General features: G+C 33.6%; 1 protein-coding gene across 2 annotated transcripts in view; it reads left to right on the forward strand.

The window, feature by feature from the left end:
- The window catches only part of LOC143249224 (uncharacterized), a 65,358-nt gene extending 59,130 nt beyond the window's left edge, over positions 1-6,228 (forward strand). For both annotated transcript variants that reach the window (XM_076498701.1, XM_076498700.1), the window contains one exon: positions 48-6,228. In XM_076498701.1, the coding sequence (XP_076354816.1) occupies positions 930-3,611 (2,682 nt within the window). In that variant the 5' untranslated portion in view covers positions 48-929 and the 3' untranslated portion in view covers positions 3,612-6,228. The remainder of the gene's footprint in view (positions 1-47) is intronic.
- Positions 6,229-20,224: the final 13,996 nt, after the last annotated feature.

Consider the following 20,224-nt stretch of genomic DNA (forward strand, 5'->3'; position numbering starts at 1 on the left):
CCACTTCAGGTTAACTATTTTAGCTGGTTCTTTTTATATTTTTTCAGATCCCAAATGACGAAGAAGCATCCCAAACTAAAATTAGTATATCCGGAGGAAGGAATCCAAACTAAGAAAGAACACAGAAAAAACGTTTAGTTTGAACTAGCCTACTCCTCTATTGACTGAACAAATGCATCAGAATATACATTAAAGTTTGTTCGCTAATAGGAAGATTTTCCTAAGAGATTTTATGATTATTGTGTAGCATTGATTTTGATATAAGTGACTCCATTTAGATAGGAATTTTTTTCTCGATAGTTTAGCAGCCTCCAATCAAATGTAAAAAAATAAACATGCTAATAGTACTCTAAAAATTCAAAATAGAGTTAACATTCCCATTATATTCATGTATTTTACTTTCCAGGAGAGTTTGAGAAAGTATTTTCAAAATACATAATCTTGTTCATGACCTGTTATTTTCAGTTACAAGAAACGTCGTTCCTTAACATTTCTGCAGCAGATTTTTGGATAACACATGAGACGCTTGAAATTATTAGGCCTTGACTTTATTCCCATTACAAGACAGTAACTGTTATAGATTCATCAATCATCGCTAATTTCCATTACCGAGAACTAACGACAGGGAATGTACTTCAACTGGTCGCGTAGTAAAACTACGAAGAAAACGTTCAGAAAAAGAGAAAAATAACTTCTTCCCTTTTAGCGGAAATACTTTGTTTTGGGAAACAACTGAGTTTACGTTGGTGAATGTGTAATGGTTATGTGACCAGACAATGTATTCGCTTTTAGCACTGTTCTGTTTCGATATTGTTGTTCTCTTTCATTCCAGCCAGAAGAATCTATGTAACGATATGCATATATAATAGCAACATTTGCTTCTTTGTATTTTGAATGCAAAGTAAATTAAGTACTCGGAATATTGAAACATGGCTGGCTGTCTAATTATACAAGAAAGTAGAAAAACATTGGTTGGAATTGTGTTCTTCGTTCTAGTTTATCCCTTGGTCTTTGTAGCATATTCTGAGTTTGAATGCCCAAACTCTTGTTTTTGTGATGATAACGGGCATCTTGTAAGTTGTATTGGAGATGGCTTATGGCACGTACCTCATAACTTGCCTGCGTCAGTCAAGAGACTCGAACTTCGAAATTATATCATTCCAACTTTATCAAGTAAAGACTGGGAAAACCTAAATGAGCTTCTGGAGCTTACAGTTTATCACTCTGAAATTTGCTATATAGAAAACGGAACTTTTATCAACTTAACAAAGCTCCAACGCCTAGAATTAAGTCTAAATCTCATAGAAAAACTAAATGCTTTTAATTTTTGTGGCCTAAAAGAGCTGCAGTATTTAGACCTATCTTTCAACAAGTTAACTAGCACTGAAGAAGCTTTCCAAAATTTAACACTGCTAGAAAAGTTGAATCTTAGGGCTAACAAACTTACCACGATCACTCCAGGAAGCTTTAATGGGCTTCTTGAAGTTCAGTATCTGAACTTAGATTCAAACACTATATCTCATATTGAAGTGGGAGCCTTCCAACACTTAACAAAGTTGGTCCATTTGATCCTCAGCAACAACCCTTTAACTAGCTTGTCACGATTGAACTTTTTTGGTTCGAAGCTCCAATATATTGACTTCTCTAACGTGAGTCTCATGCATGTACCGCCAAGCTTGACGAGGTTTGTACGAGATCTTAGACTAACCAAAAATAATATCACACTGATCGGAACTGGAGATTTCGATAGCTACCCTTACTTAGGTATTCTTGTTCTTGATGATAACAATATCTCCAAAATAGAAAATGACGCTTTCGGGAGACTGGAATACCTGGTGCGCTTGTCGCTGAATGGCAATAACATTAAAAGGATTCCACTTAACTTGCCTTCTAGTCTACGTGCTCTGTACATTGAGGAAAATCACATGAAGAAACTATTTTCATATAGCTTTCGTAGACTGAACGTCTTAGAACAGCTCTTTCTCCAGAGGAACGATATTAATGAATTGGAAAAGTGTGCCTTTTGCAACTTAGTGCGACTGAAAAACTTGGACCTACAAGCCAATAAGATACAGAATTTAACCAATGAAATTTTTGCAAATTTAATAAACTTGGAGAGTTTAGACCTTTCTCAAAATAAATTGAAGATTTTGGGCTCTCGATGTTTTGCTGGCTTAAACAATCTAAAAATTCTTCAGCTCTCACGTACTTCTACGTCCATTGCATTTGATGATTCAATTTTCGACGCACTGAAAAGTCTTGAAACCCTTGAGATGTATGACAGTGCTCCATTTTCGATCGAAATCCTGAATTCCACTCGCGCTTTGCATGGCCTTCGGAAACTGAAAGAACTTAACATCATGCATAACAAGCTAGTCAGCCTACGATCAGACTTACCCTCATTTTTTTCAACCATAAAAGTGATTAAAATGAGTGAAAACAAATGGCACTGTGATCGCAGTGTATTGTGGCTAACCAAATGGCTACAGACGAGAAGTATTCAGTTTTATCGCAGTCATGATGTCAAATGCTCTTCACCAGACCAACTGGAATACAAGCCTATTATGCTCTTAACAGAGAACGACTTTATTATTACTACCACTTCATCTACCGATCTGAGAATAACGACTGAATACCAAAACAACAAAACGTTATTTTACATAGTTGCAAGAAATCAATCCGTGGGAAGTCTCCGTCCTTACAAGCAACTCATACCGGCCGGATTAGGCGCAGGTTCAACAAAGATGCTAACTGAAGAAACTGTCATTCACCATGCTGTTGAGAGTTTATTTTTCGACGAAATAACAGCATCAACAGTGTCTACTGATTCTTCTCCAGCATCTGGAGACGATAAGCACAAACAGAAAAATATAAGTTTTAATAAGTTGCAAGGAAATGTATCAAAACACAATTCTTTCGTAACCAAAAATCCAAATGGAAGTTATGTGGAATATACATTAAATAAAGTCACGCATTTAAATGTGACTTCTTCATACAAAAGTACAACTCATCTTGTAGAAGTTTTAAAACTTGATACAAATGAATACAACATCACACGATCTGTTTATAAAGATATCACTACGAAAGAAAAAAACAAAAACATTTCGAAGGCGAAGGAAAAAAATGATACTGCTCCAACAATAGCAGGAAACCAGATACGTTTTTTAACTCCAAAAGCATTTTACTTGTCAACAATAGCAACAGCTCGTAACTTAACACATCACCATGATAAAACCTTTACCATTTTATCCTCCAGTTTAACTGTTAGCTGTGTACTATTAACAATCATGTTACTTGTCTCCATGGCTGTGTTTAAATATCGAAAAGGATCAGATGTTCCAATGTGTGGTGTGCGTAGAAGCAGCAGTAATATTTCTTACTGCCAACAACGGAATGAGGTGTCAATTCTGACCCTTTCCGAAGGAACTGTTGGTTTCAAAACGGACACTCACAGTGGTCTTGGAAACAAACTCTATTATTTAATGGAAAATGGAGACATTAGCAAAGATCCAACAAAAGACGCAATACCTGATCCACAGCTTCAGAATTTGCTTTCCCAACTATTTGGAAAAAATGGGGAAATTTGTGTTAATGAACATGTTGTCTTGTGAAAACTTGGGTTGGTCTTGGATCTGAGTATGATACATATTTTTCGTAGTTTCCTGAAATCTGCATATAGATAATAAGGCTTATGTGACACGAAAGAACGGTTTAAAACTGTTACTAGTTTTTTTTAGAGCTAATGATTGATTTATCTTACAAAAATAATGCAGGTTGTGAGATTCTGATTCAAGGACTTGTATAGATATGTTTAAATGATTGGCTATTTTTCATTGTTCAATACAATGAAATGAGCAAAATCTTAACACTATAACAATGAAGCATAATTGAAACCCTTAGCTTTAACACTATGACACTGAAATGTCTGCTAGTGTTAAAAGCTCTTACTAACCTAAGGGACCTTTATGCATTTTTGTCAGGCTTTTTATCTTGGTAAAACGTTTGTATTGTCTACATGTCACCAAAACTAAAAGTAAGGTATTTTTGTATAAAGAGTAGGAATTATTATGCGCTTGAACAACCATTTTATACTGTGTGGAAACTAAATACCCGCTAGACGCTGAAACATTTCAAATGCTGCAATTTGTAACAGCAAGTATACTAAAATGATGTATGAGAGCAGTATGTCTGCGGACTCACACAGCTAGAAACAGTATGAGAGCAGTATGTCTGCGGACTCACACAGCTAGAAACAGTATGAGAGCAGTATGTCTGCAGACTCACACAGCTAGAAACAGTATGAGAGCAGTATGTCTGCGGACTCACACAGCTAGAAACAGTATGAGAGCAGTATGTCTGCAGACTAACACAGCTAGAAACAGTATGAGAGCAGTATGTCCGCGGACTCACACAGCTAGAAACAGTATGAGAGCAGTATGTCCGCGGACTCACACAGCTAGAAACAGTATGAGAGCAGTATGTCTGCGGACTCACACAGCTAGAAACAGTATGAGAGCAGTATGTCTGCGGACTCACACAGCTAGAAACAGTATGAGAGCAGTATGTCTGCGGACTCACACAGCTAGAAACAGTATGAGAGCAGTATGTCTGCGGACTCACACAGCTAGAAACAGTATGAGAGCAGTATGTCTGCAGACTCACACAGCTAGAAACAGGTTTTATATACCCGTGGTGGGCAGAGCAAAGATATTTAAGTTTGTAGCTTTGTGCTTAATTCCAAACAAACAATCAAACAATGCATTATAATAATTGTAACTTTCGTTTTAGGACCTCATACACCTAGCTAAAAGGCGTTTTTAAGCTGACTATAACATTTAGAAGGCTAATTTGTAATTATGATCTATGTAGGTCCCTTGCTATTTTCACAAGTTAAAGATAATCTAAAAATGTAAATTCAAACAAAGATTCCAGACTATTCCAATTATTAGTCAAAAACTGTTAATTAAACAGAACCTACGTATTATGTAATTTGTAAGTCTTACGAACAGCAGTAGTTTCAAATATAAAAACGAAGAGTGATGACTAGTTTTAGATCAGTTTAATATTTTTTCTCTCTTATATATTTATATACCTTTAGTTGATTGTGTTTGTAACGTATGAAAGGTGTGTGAAAACACACTTTGCTGTGTAATTTCTATGTATTGTATCGTATTATTTCGTCATAGATTGTTACTATCCATTCCTTATACCAAATGTTCTAAAAAATTTCCAATAAAAAAATTAATAAGTTTGAAGATAAACCTTGTAGAGTTTTAAAAGCAACATGTTTGTATGTATTATGTGAAAGGCTGGCTTATGTTTATTCGTAGAACAAAAAATTAATTATATATATTAATTGGACTCTGTTTCCGATGTACATATGATGTTTAAATATACAAGAACATTAATATACAACACTAAAAATACTCCACGATTACTTAAAGATAAAATAATAATATGCTGCTTCTATATAACAACATCAGTAAAGACACTTCTTTTTTAGTAATGAGCAGTTTTTGACTCTAGGTTTCCTCTAAAACGGAAAGAAAAAAGAAATTAGAATCGTGTAGGAAGTTACCGTAGTTTAGAAACTTTAATTTTAATTTCCCAGATGAAGTGGAAATTCAGAAACAAAAACGTGTGAAAAATTGATAAAGAGAAATAGTAAAACACTTCTTTTTACATTTTTTAAATTCATGACTGGCTATAATCATGACATCTGAAGTCTCACAATTTTCATATTATGGATTGAAACGTACCTCCACTTATCGACAATACCGACTAAAATTCATCTTCACTTTTTGGCAGAATACTTGAATATCATGGATTGAAGTTTACTTCTACTTCTCGTAAATATCTTTGTGTTATTACTGTTTGAATTTATATGGAATTTACTTCTACATCTTGCAAACGTCTTTGTGTTACTACGAATTGAGTTTATACGGAATTTACTTCTACTTCTTGTAAACGTCTTTGTGTTATTACAGACTGAGTCTATATGGAATTTACTTCTACTTCTTGTAAACGTCTTGTATTATTACAGATTAAGTTTATATGGAATTTATTTTTATTTTTTGTAAATGTCTTTGTGTTGTGACAAATTGAGTTTATATGGAATTTACTTCTACGTCAAAGCAATATTATTGTGTTACTAGCTGCAGAATCTTTCTCCTGGACAGAAGTTATGTAAATTCATAATTAATAAAAAATTATATTATGGTATAAAAAGTTGCCTCCCTCACATGTAATTATAGAAATCTCCAAAATGTTCACAATAACTACTAAACGCAAAATGCGAAACTGAAAATTGTGTGTATCTCCTTATGGGCTCAACAAAATCCAAAATCCTCAAGCCAAATCTGATGAAGATCCATCAACGGGGGTGGGTGGGTGAAGTAATGGTAAAAATACACACCATAAAATCATAAAATTCGAAACCTAAAAGTATGTATACATCTTTCCATGGATCTAATGAACCTTCCACTTTTGGTGAAGATCTATCTAGACTCTGTGAAGTAGTTATACAGACAACAGGCAGTACTATTATATTTATATATATTGAGATTAAGGTTTACCTCAGCTTCTACAAATATTCTTGCAATATTACGGATAGATGTTTGCCTCCATTTCTCGACAGTATTCTTGAAGATAACTTTTATAAACATATATTCAATGAACATTTTCAAAAATCTGTAATAATAATATCTGTTTGTCTGTGTATGTGTGACCACCGTAGTTTCAAAAGGAAAAAAGATAGAAAACTAGAATTTTGCACCAATACTACATGTACCCTGAGAGTTTTTACCTGGATATTATTACTTATTTACGTGTGTGCGCATCTTTGTGTGCGAAAAAAACAAAAGAAATACAAATGAAGTGGTTTATTATATAATAACTTCTAATATATAGAAAAGCTAGTAAGTTTCGGTAACACTTATTTCCAACAATACCTTTTATGTCACGCTAATTAGCAACGTAGAAATTATACATTTATGCTAAAATGGGCTCAGAATGCGCACACTATCAATCTAATAACCCGAGCGAACCGGGGTACTTTCGCAAGTGAGTAAAATAAAATATGCGATTCATTAGATCATTACAAATACCAAGGTTATGTCTTACATATATGAAAACCAATAACACAGAAACTAAAGAATCAACAAGACTATCCATATCTAAAATAAAACAAATTATTTATTGTCAGTAAGTTTCTTTATTTTTGAATTTTGCGCAAAACTACACGAGGGTTATTTGCACTAGCCTTTCGTAATTTAGCAATGTAAGACAAGAGTGAAGGCAGCTAGTCATCACCACCCACCGCCAACAATTGAGATACTCTTTTTTTATCAACGAATCATGGGATTGACCGTTACTTTATAACACCCCATCACGACTGAAAAGGCAAGTATGTTTGGTGTGACGTGGAATGGAACCCGCGATCCTAAGATTACGAGTCGACAACCCTAACCACCTGGCCATTCAGGACTGTTGTCAGTAAAAGATATATATTAATATCGCACTATAGAGTAAGGGTAATTTTAAGAATTCTGATCGACAGCAATTTTGCATTCTCTAAATTTCTTAGACTTATATCAGCGTATCGTTATCATATAATAATTTATTTTGTTTACAAAATTTTAAGGACGCTTAGAAATCTGCATTTCCATATATATGTGTTTTACGTCTTGTTTTGTTTAATACAAAATAGGCATTTGATATAATTTTCTACCAATCTCAACCGTATGCTTATTAGTTCCTAAACAAACAAAACGTTTCTACAAATAATCCTACTACAATTGGCCTAGTATGGCCAGGCGCCCGACTCGTAATCCAAAAGTCGTGGGTTCGAATCCCCTTGCACAAAACATGCTTGCCCTTTCAGCCGTGGGGGCGTTATAATGTAACTATTCGTTTGTAAAAGTGTAGCCCAAGAGTTCGAGGTGGGTAGTGATGACCAGCTGCCTTTCCTCTAGTCTTACACTGCTGAATTAGGAACGACTAGCGCAGATAGCCATCGTGTAGCTTTGCGCGAAATTCAAAACAAACCAAACCAAACTTACCATAATTTGAATGAAATTTGTTTGTTTGCTCTCTAACTCCTCCTGTGCTTTTACGTTTGGACACACCAAATATGGTTTATTAAGCTAGGAATAACCAACATTTGGAGAAAAAAAACAACAAAACATAACATTCCAGTAAACACCAAATTTGTTCAAAAACCAGGTACAAAACTAAAGTCCATACTATGTAAAAACTGCACTGACAAACACAACACCAACATAATTTATAAAATACAATACAACAACTGCCACGATTTCTATATTGGAGAAACAAGCAGAAGAATGGAAACTATTTTCAAAAAACACAAAAAGCACCTTCACACGTTTTTGAATACTGCAACTCGAATAAATACAACATAACCATAGAAAACACCCAAATACTAAGTAGGGAAACAAAAATAAACAAACGCAAAATCAAAGAAATCCTACTTATACAGCAACAAAAACCAAAATTAAATCAATATAAAGGAACACCTTTATACATATACTAATTAATGACTTGATATCCAACTGCAACGCCCCCTACAATACCATACCCGTTTAGACTCTCGTCCCTAAAACATGTGTCCGGCAACAGTCACTTACAAACTCTCTTTGTTAACCTGAAGATGATCTAGGAAGGACGAAACGTCGTTCTCTGCTTATCAATAAAAGTATTAATAGCCATACCAGTCTTTCTGAAATGCAAATGCTTAAACTATTTTTCCAGTTTCAAGTGGCATAAACCAATGAAAATTGTGAACCACTATACCAGTATATCGTAGAAAGATTAATCCCCAAATAACAGCTGTTATCCCTCATAGAACAAGAAGGGGTGAAATATGTAAACTCAATTACACTCCAGAGTGACATAGGCTACTCTTGACCTCGTAAGTATATGTCAAGGATTCCAAAGTGTGATGCCACTAAACCACGCTCGTGCATAATTTATTTAAATATATAATGCTTATAAACCATTAAGTGTGTGTGTGTGTGTTTTTTCTTATAGCAAAGCCACATCGGGCTATCTGCTCAGCCCACCAAGGGTAATCGAACTCCTGATTTTAGCGTTGTAAATCCGGAGACATACTGCTGTACTAGCGGGGGGCATAAACCATTAAACCTAGCTGGTTAGTATTGTTTAAAGCACATAATAAATATGTTTTGTTAATGACATGACAGTTAAGTTTTAAATTTTAAGAAAATATTATTTAATGTTTTCTGCACGTTAGATGGGCGACATTACTATTTTAAGGCTTGAGATCCAATTTATCACAAACTTCTCAGTTCTGCGTTATAATTTTTGTCATTTAAACAGGGGCACTTTACTAAATGATGCACGTTTATATACACTGTTGATCAAAGGGTCTTGCGTTCATATTTTTCTATACATTTGACACTTTTTATCTGACAGTAAAATGATTCTAGTTTGACTTTAGTTGATTTATTCGCAGTTATAGTTGTTTTCGAATTAAGCACAAAGCTACACAATGAGCTATCTGTGCTCTGTTCTCCACGAGTTTCGAAACCCGTTTTCTAACCTTGTAAGTCCATAGACGTACAACTCTACCACTTGGGGACTATTTACAATTAGCTGGACTTTAGGAAAACGAAGCAGAACACTTTTTTCATCGATGTTTTAAGATCGTTGATAATATTGACTATGTGCGAAAATTTATGGTGCAGCACCTCAGTGTATCCGCAAATTATGTTTAGAATGGTAGAGTTATGCACTTTGACATACCTAATACAAGCAGTAAATAAAGGTCTTGGCCCGGCATGGCCAGGTGGTTAGGGTGCTCGACTTGCAATCTGAGAGTCTCGGGCTTAAATTTCCGTCCCACCAAACCCGCTCGCCCTTTCAGACGTAGAGGTGTTATAATGTTACGGTGAATCCCACTATTCATTGGTAAAAGAGTAGCTCAAGAGTTGGCGGTGGGTGATGATGACTAGTTCCCTTCTCTCTAGTCTACTCTGCTAAATTAGGGACAGATAGAGTAGTTAGCCTTCATGTATCTTTACTCGAAATTCAAAACAAACAAAACCAAGCTTGAGAACATATAGTGTGGACCGACCGAAACAGAATCAATTATATAGATACACATAGTATGATTAAAGAGAATGTAATATGGAACATTTACAAAAGAAGAAATCTTACATATCGCATTAAATGGCTAAGAGGAATGTGAGGTGCAACAAGTGAAATAGAAGAAATTATGGATGACACATGGAATGGTTAAAGGGAATGTGCTACGTAAAAGAACAATCAAATAATTCATATATGATGCGTGGAGTAATTAAAGTAAATATGTGTGAAATAGGAAGAATAAGACACATATAACACATACAGTAATGAAAGAGAATGTGGTTTGTAACAACTGCGATAGCAAAATCACATAATGACCTCCAATATATATCACACATACATATAATATATTAGGTATTAAATAAATAGTGGCTCGAACCAACAACAATAGAAGAAACAAACGATAAAAACATGTATAACACACAATTATAATTGAAGTGAATTTGGGTGCGAAACAAATGCAAGAGAATAATTCATATAGAAACTGTCAATAATGAAAGAAATTTGGTGTTGTACAGTTGGGACATAAGAAGCTATATATAACACGTGCAAAGAAAATAAGTTATAAATTACACACGTATTAACAAGTGTGAAGTGTGAAAAACTGCAACAGAATAAATAATATATAACACGTGAAGTGATTTAAAAAAAATGTAGTGTGGTAGAATAAATAACGTGTAAAAGATATAACGTTTCAGTAGAATGTGATGTGGAACAACTATGAAAGAATAGTGTATAGTTTATAACATTCAGTTATAAAGATAATGTTACGTAAAGCAACTGCTAATTGTTACGTATCATAATCAATCTCAGACGGATCTCCGATTTATTATGTTACGTGTGTTATGCATTACGATTTCAAATAGCCGAAAATTTCAATTTTAATTTAGAAGTTAAATAAATGTTAATATTTCGTAATTTTATGATATTTGCCTACAAGATTGATACACGCAATTGTTTTCTTAATACTAATATATTTTAATATATAAATAACAATACAAGTTATAGTAAGTGTTATTACAAGTAGTTGTTAAATATATTGATTTATAAACAAGTTTTACAAACTTACAAACTGTACTGAATCTTCTGTCTCGCCTAAAGCTGAATATTTTAACGACAGTCCACGTGAAATAATTATAACATAATAAACCATATATAATTTTGTAATGATTAACGTGAATGTGGTATGAAATTACAATAATTGTAGAAAACAACTGTTTATAATACGGTGACATTTAAGTATATTAGGTGAACTAAAAAATTTCAAATTAAAATGGAAACAAATATGAGGAAATACATAATGATTTTGCAAAATGTTCAAAGGAATGTATTTCCACTATCGTGCAATGATTTGTTTCTACTGTTAGTTTGAAAATATATATCAGATCATGAATGTCTTATAGTAATAATTAGAATGTGGATTTTCACCTATAACACTCAGACATTTACGTATCTATACCAAGCAGTCTAACTTAGAATTTACTATTTGACAATTTCTTTAACAATGCGAGGCATGCCATCTGAAAGAATAAGAAATTTCACGACATGATAATAATATCACATTTTTGACACGCTAAATGTTTGAATGGAGCACAACGTGAAAACTATAAAACTCATAAAAAATAAATTACGGCCCGGCATGGCCAGATAGTTAAGACGCTCTTACTTTTAAATGAAAGCTTAAATTACAGTTTTTGTGTCTGATGAAACAATTATTTTATAAATAATTTATTTTGCATATTACAAATATGCGAAAGAAATATTTGATCAGTTTTAATATATGCACTGCTGAACTGAAGTGCCATCTGTTAACTAAGGATTTAACTAATAGTTTTAATATTATTTCTCGAATAATTCTGTAGGTCAAGAAAATTCACTGAATTCTCTGCCGTGCTCTTCAAACAATGAACTACTATCGGTATATCATGAGATAGAAGTATTGTAGGGGACTGACTGTATGTAGTAAACTTTGCAATTTTAATGTTTAGAAATAAAGATATTTTTATAAGCACATGGAAGATCTTATGGTGTAAGATGAACAAAATTATGTGTCTCAGACTGATAAAGAAGTTGTAGTGGAGTAATAAAATGTTGTATATAATTACCTGGAATGAACAAATAACTGTTATACCTTATTTTATGTAGGAAATAAAGAGTTAAATATAAATATAGTAAAATAAGATTTTCATGGTTACTTTCTGAACGTAATTGAGTTTAGAATGATACCGAGAAAGTTTGGTAAAACAACATTATCAATATAACTAAAGCGTAAAACAATATTATCAATATAACTAAAGTGTAAAACAATATTATCTTTTACAGATAAATGCAAATAAGCAACTTGTATTCCTTATTCCTTGTATTTTCTCAACAAGCTTCCAATATAACACGATGCGCTAGTATATAACCAGCAATTTGCAACAATGGTGAAAGATTCTTGCTGAAAACCTGAGAATAGTGTTTCAGCAAATAAGTAAAGCAGGCTTAAAAGTGAATCTCTTAGTCACAATGTACGCAGGAATGGAGTGGCTTCTGATCATATAAAACTCACAACAGGTAAACACTAGGTTTGTGATAAAAAACGGAAGTCTGTAGTTTTCTTGATTTATCATATTATTAATATTTTGTAGCCAAATTGCTCAAAACAACAGGGCTTCTTGTGATGCAGTGAGAATGAAACCGAAAAGCTCTTGTGGTTAATAGAGTGTTTATTCTTATTATTATTTTACAATGAAAACCACTGGTATAAATGATAACAATTTTACTATGTGAATAATTTAAACATTCTATCATATGTTTTTGAGTCAGAGGTTTCTTAAAGTTAGTATGTAAGTTTATTTTATTTGTTTGTTTAGAATTAAGCACAAAGCTACACAATGGGCTATCTGTGCTCGGCCCACCACGGGTATCGAAACCCGGTTTCTAGCAGTGTGAGTCTACAGATATACCACTGTGTCACTCGTGGCCAAAGTGTGCAACTTGATTTACTAAATGTTACAGTATACTATTAATTATTGACTTCAAAAATATTAAAATATGATTTTCATACAATTTTGTGTCGAAATAAATAATAATTTAAAATATTTTCTCCTATATTTTGTCAATAATGATATTTGTATCTTTGTAATTAAGCATAAAAGTATAAAATGGGCTATATATCCTCAAATTATGTCTATAAATGTAAAGTCATGTACTTTAACGTACATAATACATGCAGTAAATAAAGATCGTGGACTCTCTGTGTACTGACCAGAACTTATTATTGTGAGCTTATGTTTGATGAGTTTTTCTCTTTCATCTTTGTACTCTTGTTAACCATAACGCTTATACTTCTTCAGAGTAAAAACGATATTTTAAAAACAAAAGACGTATGGCTGAAAGGTGCTACTACTCACAGGTACAATTACTTGTTTTTAGCTGGAAAAAGTCTCTTGCCGGATGTAAAATGCTCTCCAAGTATTCTACCAGACTCTTTAAAAAAAAAAAAAAAAAAGATGATTTGCCTTTTGAATTAGATAGTGAAACATAAAACACACCTTCCAAACTACTGAACGAATTGACTCACTTTATTTATGTAATAAGCGCAAAAAACATGGAATCAAAATATTACAATTCCAGTGTTGAATTTCGGTATTCTATGATCTTATGTGAAGGTGTCTGCAGAGACTCCAGGTTATAATCATCCACAAAATCTCAAAACTGTTTTTAGGTACAATTTCTCTCTGGTAAGAAAGTGTACGTGAATAACGCATGTCACTCCGTGTAAGCTCAAGTGGGTCCGCAAGTATTTCGGGAAAAAAACTTGAGACCGCTGGCACATTTAAGGTGTTTTCCTGATCAAAGAGGTAGACAACTAAAGCCAAACGTTATCTGGATACTTCAGATTAATTAAAGTCTAATAATAAACTATTCGGCCTGAGTCTTATATTTTTCTGAACATTGTAGCTCCGAGGTACTAGAAATTCTGATAATTGTACGCCAAATATTTGACTATGAGCTTGAATATCCCTACCCTTCACACTGCTGGTTACTTAGATAAAGAAAAATTTGAAGATTGAACACAAACTAGTTGTACTGGACTTCATTAATTTTAGCTGAAGGGATTAGAGACGTCTACTTCATTGAGTTTAAAGTTATAGAACATAGCTTCATGAATATAGTAACTGAATCATCTTAACAGAAGAACGTATCCGGTAATTTTTGCTTCAAAAATGTCCCTTTTTATAAGTTTATTGAGTCAACTCAACAATAAGTGTAGGGGGTAATATGGTAACAAGTTTAAAGTTGTCACATCTAATAAAGATGCTGGAATGTAGAAGTCCAGTAACTTCACCCAAACTTGTTCTACCATACTGAATTGTGGCTCGATTTTACAAGCTTCATCTGCCATTACAACAAGTAGCCCGTTTTCAAATGTATGCTGGCTGGTTCAGCTCATGCAGGACTCGATGTGGAGTAATACGTGGCTTAAAAATGCACAAACTAGAGGTTGAATTTTGACAGATTCAGAAGTCGTTTTTTTGACAAAATAGTGCAGATTTAATAAATTGGGGCAAGCTTGAAATAAATTGTCGGGAAGTGAGAATCGATATTGTCATTAATACTATATGTCGTTAACTGTTGGAAATGCTTTGATACTGACTCAAATATTGATATTTTATGAGCCATTTATTGTAGAAATTATCTATGCCACAGATGAATTGCAATATTGTAGAAATACCATCTAATGCCAGCCAGAGAAAAACAAGAAAACGAAATGGAATCCACAAAGCATTTAAAGCAGGAATTTACATTTCTATCACATGTCCAAGAGGTTTTCTACACGACAGAACTATGTACATTTATGTCTTACCATTGATTTCTTGGTGATAAGACAAGTTCTCCATGTACACTGTGTTATGCACATAAGTCATGTTTGCTCATTTGATTACTTCTAAACACAAAATGTATTTTTGCGTTGGTTTGTAATCCTTTGACTGGAATGCCCGTCGATGAAGAATCAACTTACACTTGTCATATAGTTGGTGTTATTTTCGTTGCACAAACATATGGTTATCAAAACACCTAACGTCAATGGTAAAAAATTATTTCTGAAAAACGTGATAATTGTGTTTCAGCAAATAAGGAACGCAGGCTTGAAAGTGAATTTCTTAGTCACATTATACGCAAGAGTGTTGTGTCTATCATATAAAAGTCATAATAGGTAAGCAATAGGCTCAGCTTGTAATTGAAAAGGAAGTCCGTAGTTTTCTTGACTTAACATATTATCAATATTTTGAATCCAACTTACCGAAAGCAACAGGGCGTTTTTTCTGACTGACTGTAACTCTTTGGTGAAGGTTGTTATCAGGCAGTTGATTCATTAAAATATGTTTAAGCTTATGTGTGAATGTTGGCTTAACCTTGGCGAGATTGTTCATTCATCTTGGAAACAGATATTAATGGCATCAGAACTGCAGCATTGTTTCCAAATGTACAAATTTGTGAGGCTAAATTGTCGTGCAAAATGAATCCGTCAAGCTCGTGCTTGTAAAGCTGTTGAGTCCAGATTGAACCAATTTGGATTATCATTTGCCACCTTATACTTTACACGACAATAAAGCAACAGTTTACCGGCTTTTATTTGAGTCTCACTTTGAGCTTAAGTGTAAATGTTTGTTTGTTTGTTTTTGAATTTTTCATAAAGCTAGACGAGGGCTATCTACGCTAATTATCCCTAATTTAGCAGCGTAAGACTAGATGAAAGGCAGCTAGTCATCACCATTCACTGCCAACTCTTGGGCTACTCTTTTACCAAAGAATAGTAGGATTGACCATCCTATTACATCGCTTCAATGGCTGAAATTGTGAGAATATTTGGTGAGACGGGAATTCGAACCTTAACCAGTGGGTCATGCCGAGCGCCAGTGTAAATGTTCTAGAATATTTATGAGAATATGAAGATGGATGACATCTATTTTGGTTGAAATATGTGGTTTTTTGTGACAACAATTCAGAGTAAGAGTGAAATATTAAAAACAATATTTTGACATAAAACAATAAAAATTCTGAGCTTGTACAGGAATCGGGTTTGCTCGAGAAAATTGCTATAATATACTGTGATTGAACTCAATATACATCAAACTATCATAGTCATGTGGCATACTGATGCTCGTTAACACGTTTATATAGTATATCTACATATTAATGATGAATTATTTATAAATTAGACTGAAAGTCAAAGCTGGATATAATGCATAAGCTAGAAAATAATGAGAGCACCTCCATCCAAATAATGATGAGGAAGGTACTGACTGTACACAATGAAGCAGAGGATGATGAGTCAATACTGTAGTAGCTAATTTATTTAGAAATAAAACACTTTCTTTGTTAACCAGAAGATGACCTAAGAAGGTCGAAACGTTCGTCTATACTAGTCAATAAAAGTGTTAATATCCATACCTAACGTTATGAGAAATCAGACTGCATAATTGAGATTGGCCATTGAACTGATATGGTTGGATCAAAATGTAGTTTATCAGTACTTGGCATAACCCGTGAGATTATCTGAAAGGATCACATTAGACAATTGCTTAAAATGGTTTTATGCTTTTTAATTTCCAAGTTTTCAAGAGGAAGTTCCTTAGTACTTATAGACTCAAAATTACAGATAAGTTAAAAGATAACTGTAACTATTGTTGTAAGTGCTTGGAGAACTGCTTATCACTCTAGGAATGCCATAAATAGTACAAGAACACTTTGAAGGGCTATCAGGCCTACGATGTTGGTTTACAAATATGAAAGTGTCGTATTCTATGCCATACTGAGTCAATTGTGAGGGTTACTTGGAACATGCGATAGCTTAGTAGAGGGTCATATTAAGTGGTTGCTCTCGTGGTAGTTCAATTTTACTATACTACTAGTGTTACGTAGATGTTTGTTTGTTTGAAATTATGCACAAAGCTACACAATGAGCTATCTGTGTTCTGACCACTACGAGTATCGAAACCCGGTTTCTAGCATTATAAGTCCGGAGACATACTGCTGTCTCTGAGGGACTGTTATGCATGGATACCATTTGAATCAGCACTGCTGATTGACATCACCACAAAATATGTTCTATTGTTTTAATTATTTATTTATTTTTATTGAAAAATGCTAGAACTACAACTATGTGATGTTACTAAAATTTCTTTCTTAGCCTATAATCCTGAGGTTACTGAAATTTTCAGTCTATACTTTAATATAAAAATCCTGTTCAATAGCTAACCACAATGTCTAGTGTCGACCAGTGGAAGGTATATTTTGGTGACTCTGTGAGACTATTAGTAGTTTTATTTTATCTTACACGATCCTGAAGTTACTAATGGTTTTACTTTATGTTCTAACATAAATGTTTGGGCAATAACTAGTTATTAGGACCAGTGTTGGCTCATTACAATGTGCCATTGTTGCAACTTTAGGAAGTTGCGATAACCTGAACAACTGACTAATTGTAAGTTGTATTGAATAAGACTGACGAACCTATTTCTTACGTTAAATGAGAAATGTTTAGAAGCAGAAACAGGTACATTTTCATAAAATAATACAATTATTGTCTATGAACAGGCAAAACAAATATGAGTCTGGGATTGAACTCTTGAGCAAGAATTACCCACGAATGGGCCAAACAATCAACGTCAATAGAACCAGATACAACTATTCCTAGTTTTATAATGGGCTCACAGTTGAAAATGCAAAGCGTGTTCAGAATTATTGAGCTTGTATTGATGAACATTCGGACAAATAAAGACATAACAATCCATAATTTGTTTTTTAAATTGATAGTGATTCTCTATGGCTAAACCTAACCCTCTTTGGTACAGCGGTAAGTCTACAATTTAAAAAAAAAACGCTAAAGTCAGGGGTTCCCGTCGGTGGACTCAGCAGATAGCCCGATGTGGCTTTGCTATAAGAACACACACATGGCTAAACCTATTGCACGTATATAAAAGTGGCTCAACTTAAAAGTACATAGAAGTAAGGTAAACTATTGAAACTAGCCTGAGAACCGTCCTAATAAACTCTTTTGATTCAAAGCCAAACTTCGATACCAGTGCTCTTTTTTTATTCCACCTTCTGACCAAAAATAGTAGAAAATAGGTTAAATAAAATTTTAGCAAGCCTTTTTAACTGTTTATAAGAAAAAATAAGGTTATTTTTATGTATTTATACATATGTTTACATATACTTTCTGCTTATTTTTAAACTTAGTTTAATAATTATTTTTGAAATTTTCTATACAAATGCAAAGAATAATTGAACCATTTTTTCCATAAGAAATATGAACTTATCTAGGTGTAAATACCATAAAAATACGTGAAACTATTCAACGAATATTGATGTGAATGAATGAAACGATATCAGCGGCCTATTACGTTGTTTTGTAATGACAACTAGTGTAGTGAATTAGTTACGCGCATATTTTCAGGCCATAATTAAATTTGCTCGTAGTTAATTATATACCATTGAAAATCGAATTGATATATACGCAAAATTTAATTGTAGAAAGAGTGAATAACGTTAGCGCTAAATGAACATATCCTACGATTGCTTTCATCCATTCTCAGTACTTATAACATTTAAAAGAAAAATTTCAATTGACAAGTACGTATAAATCAAAGTGGTGGTTGATAACAGAAGCAGTAGTGGTAGAAAACTTAAAATCTTCAAAGGTAATGTAAAGTGACTTGGGATATTTTTATGTGATACATGACAATCTAATAGAGATCTTTTCAATGACCATGATATAAATTAAGCTGTGAATCTTACCTACGTTATTTTCTTATAGAAAAGCCACATCGGGTTATCTGCTGTGCCGACCGAGAGGAATCGAATCCCTGATTTTAGCGTTGTAAATTCGAAGATTTACCACTGTCCCACCGGTGGACTGAATTTGAAAAATAAAACTGACAGTAAAACACGTTAGTCCGAAGTGGCATCATTAGATGTGTAGAAGCTCAAAACCACTTCTAAAGATAAATAACCACACTAACATGGGCATCAAGCTACAAGTAACGGTGTATTCATTTTCATAATTATTTTAAATGCTGCATATATATATTATAAGAAATGGCAGCATTTTGTAGTGTTATTGCTTCAATATCTAGTGGTGTTCGTATGGTACAAAAGAAACTACGAAACAAAACTAATCTAGAGTTATTGCAGTCAAACTTCTCCTTTTCTTTCTTTTTCCATGCAGAACATGATTTTGTTTTCGATAACAAAAACATTGCATCCATATGCTGGCGTGCTAACCATTAAGTAACACTCGACTTGAAGAACATATAACAGAACTGATTTTTTAAAGCTATTGCATCAAAACATTACCTTCCTTCTATCACTTTTCTGGAAAATCGTACTTGTATTTTGAAGTTCCCTTCGGTGTTTCTTGTTTTTCCTGCCTTAACTGTTAAGATGGATTATTGAGCTTTGAACCAATGGCCCCTTTCTTTTTCTTTTCTATATGAGTAGACACAATTAGAGTAATTGATTCACTCAGTTGTTTCTGGAGCTACTCATGCTAGCTTGGTGGTTCAAAAAAACAACTATATAAATATGTCTGCGCATATAAATTACCAATTGTGCCGACGTTGGACTTCGTCCAACTCATTAATCTTCCGGGCTGTATTGTCGTTACGCTCTTTGATTCGTAACTTCTAGTGATCCCACGGAAACTTTCCGGAACTGTAAACCTGGACCCTATTCAGCTAATTAATCTTCCAATCTGTATCGTCGGGAGCTATTTGGTTAGTGATTCCATGGAAACTTTCCGGAACGATAACCGTGCAACTTTCTTTGGATGCAGAAACGATTTGTTTTTGTTTTTTGTGATGTGATACCGAGCTGAATGTAGCAATCATTTCATTTTTCTTATTTTGTAGAAATGTCTATTTACTAATGAATTTCGTAGTTAACTAGGGGATTGTTTTTTACATATGTTTATGACTTCGTATGTTTTCGTATATTTCTATTGATTGTATGATTAGTGTTGCGTTGTGTTGGTATTAGAATAAATAAAAATTCACTTCTGGTATTTTAGCCTTTTAAAGTTAAAACTCGAGAAATAATTAAAAACAAT

The sequence above is a fragment of the Tachypleus tridentatus genome, chromosome 4 (genome assembly GCF_004210375.1).
Source record: "Tachypleus tridentatus isolate NWPU-2018 chromosome 4, ASM421037v1, whole genome shotgun sequence".
Taxonomy (NCBI): domain Eukaryota; kingdom Metazoa; phylum Arthropoda; class Merostomata; order Xiphosura; family Limulidae; genus Tachypleus; species Tachypleus tridentatus.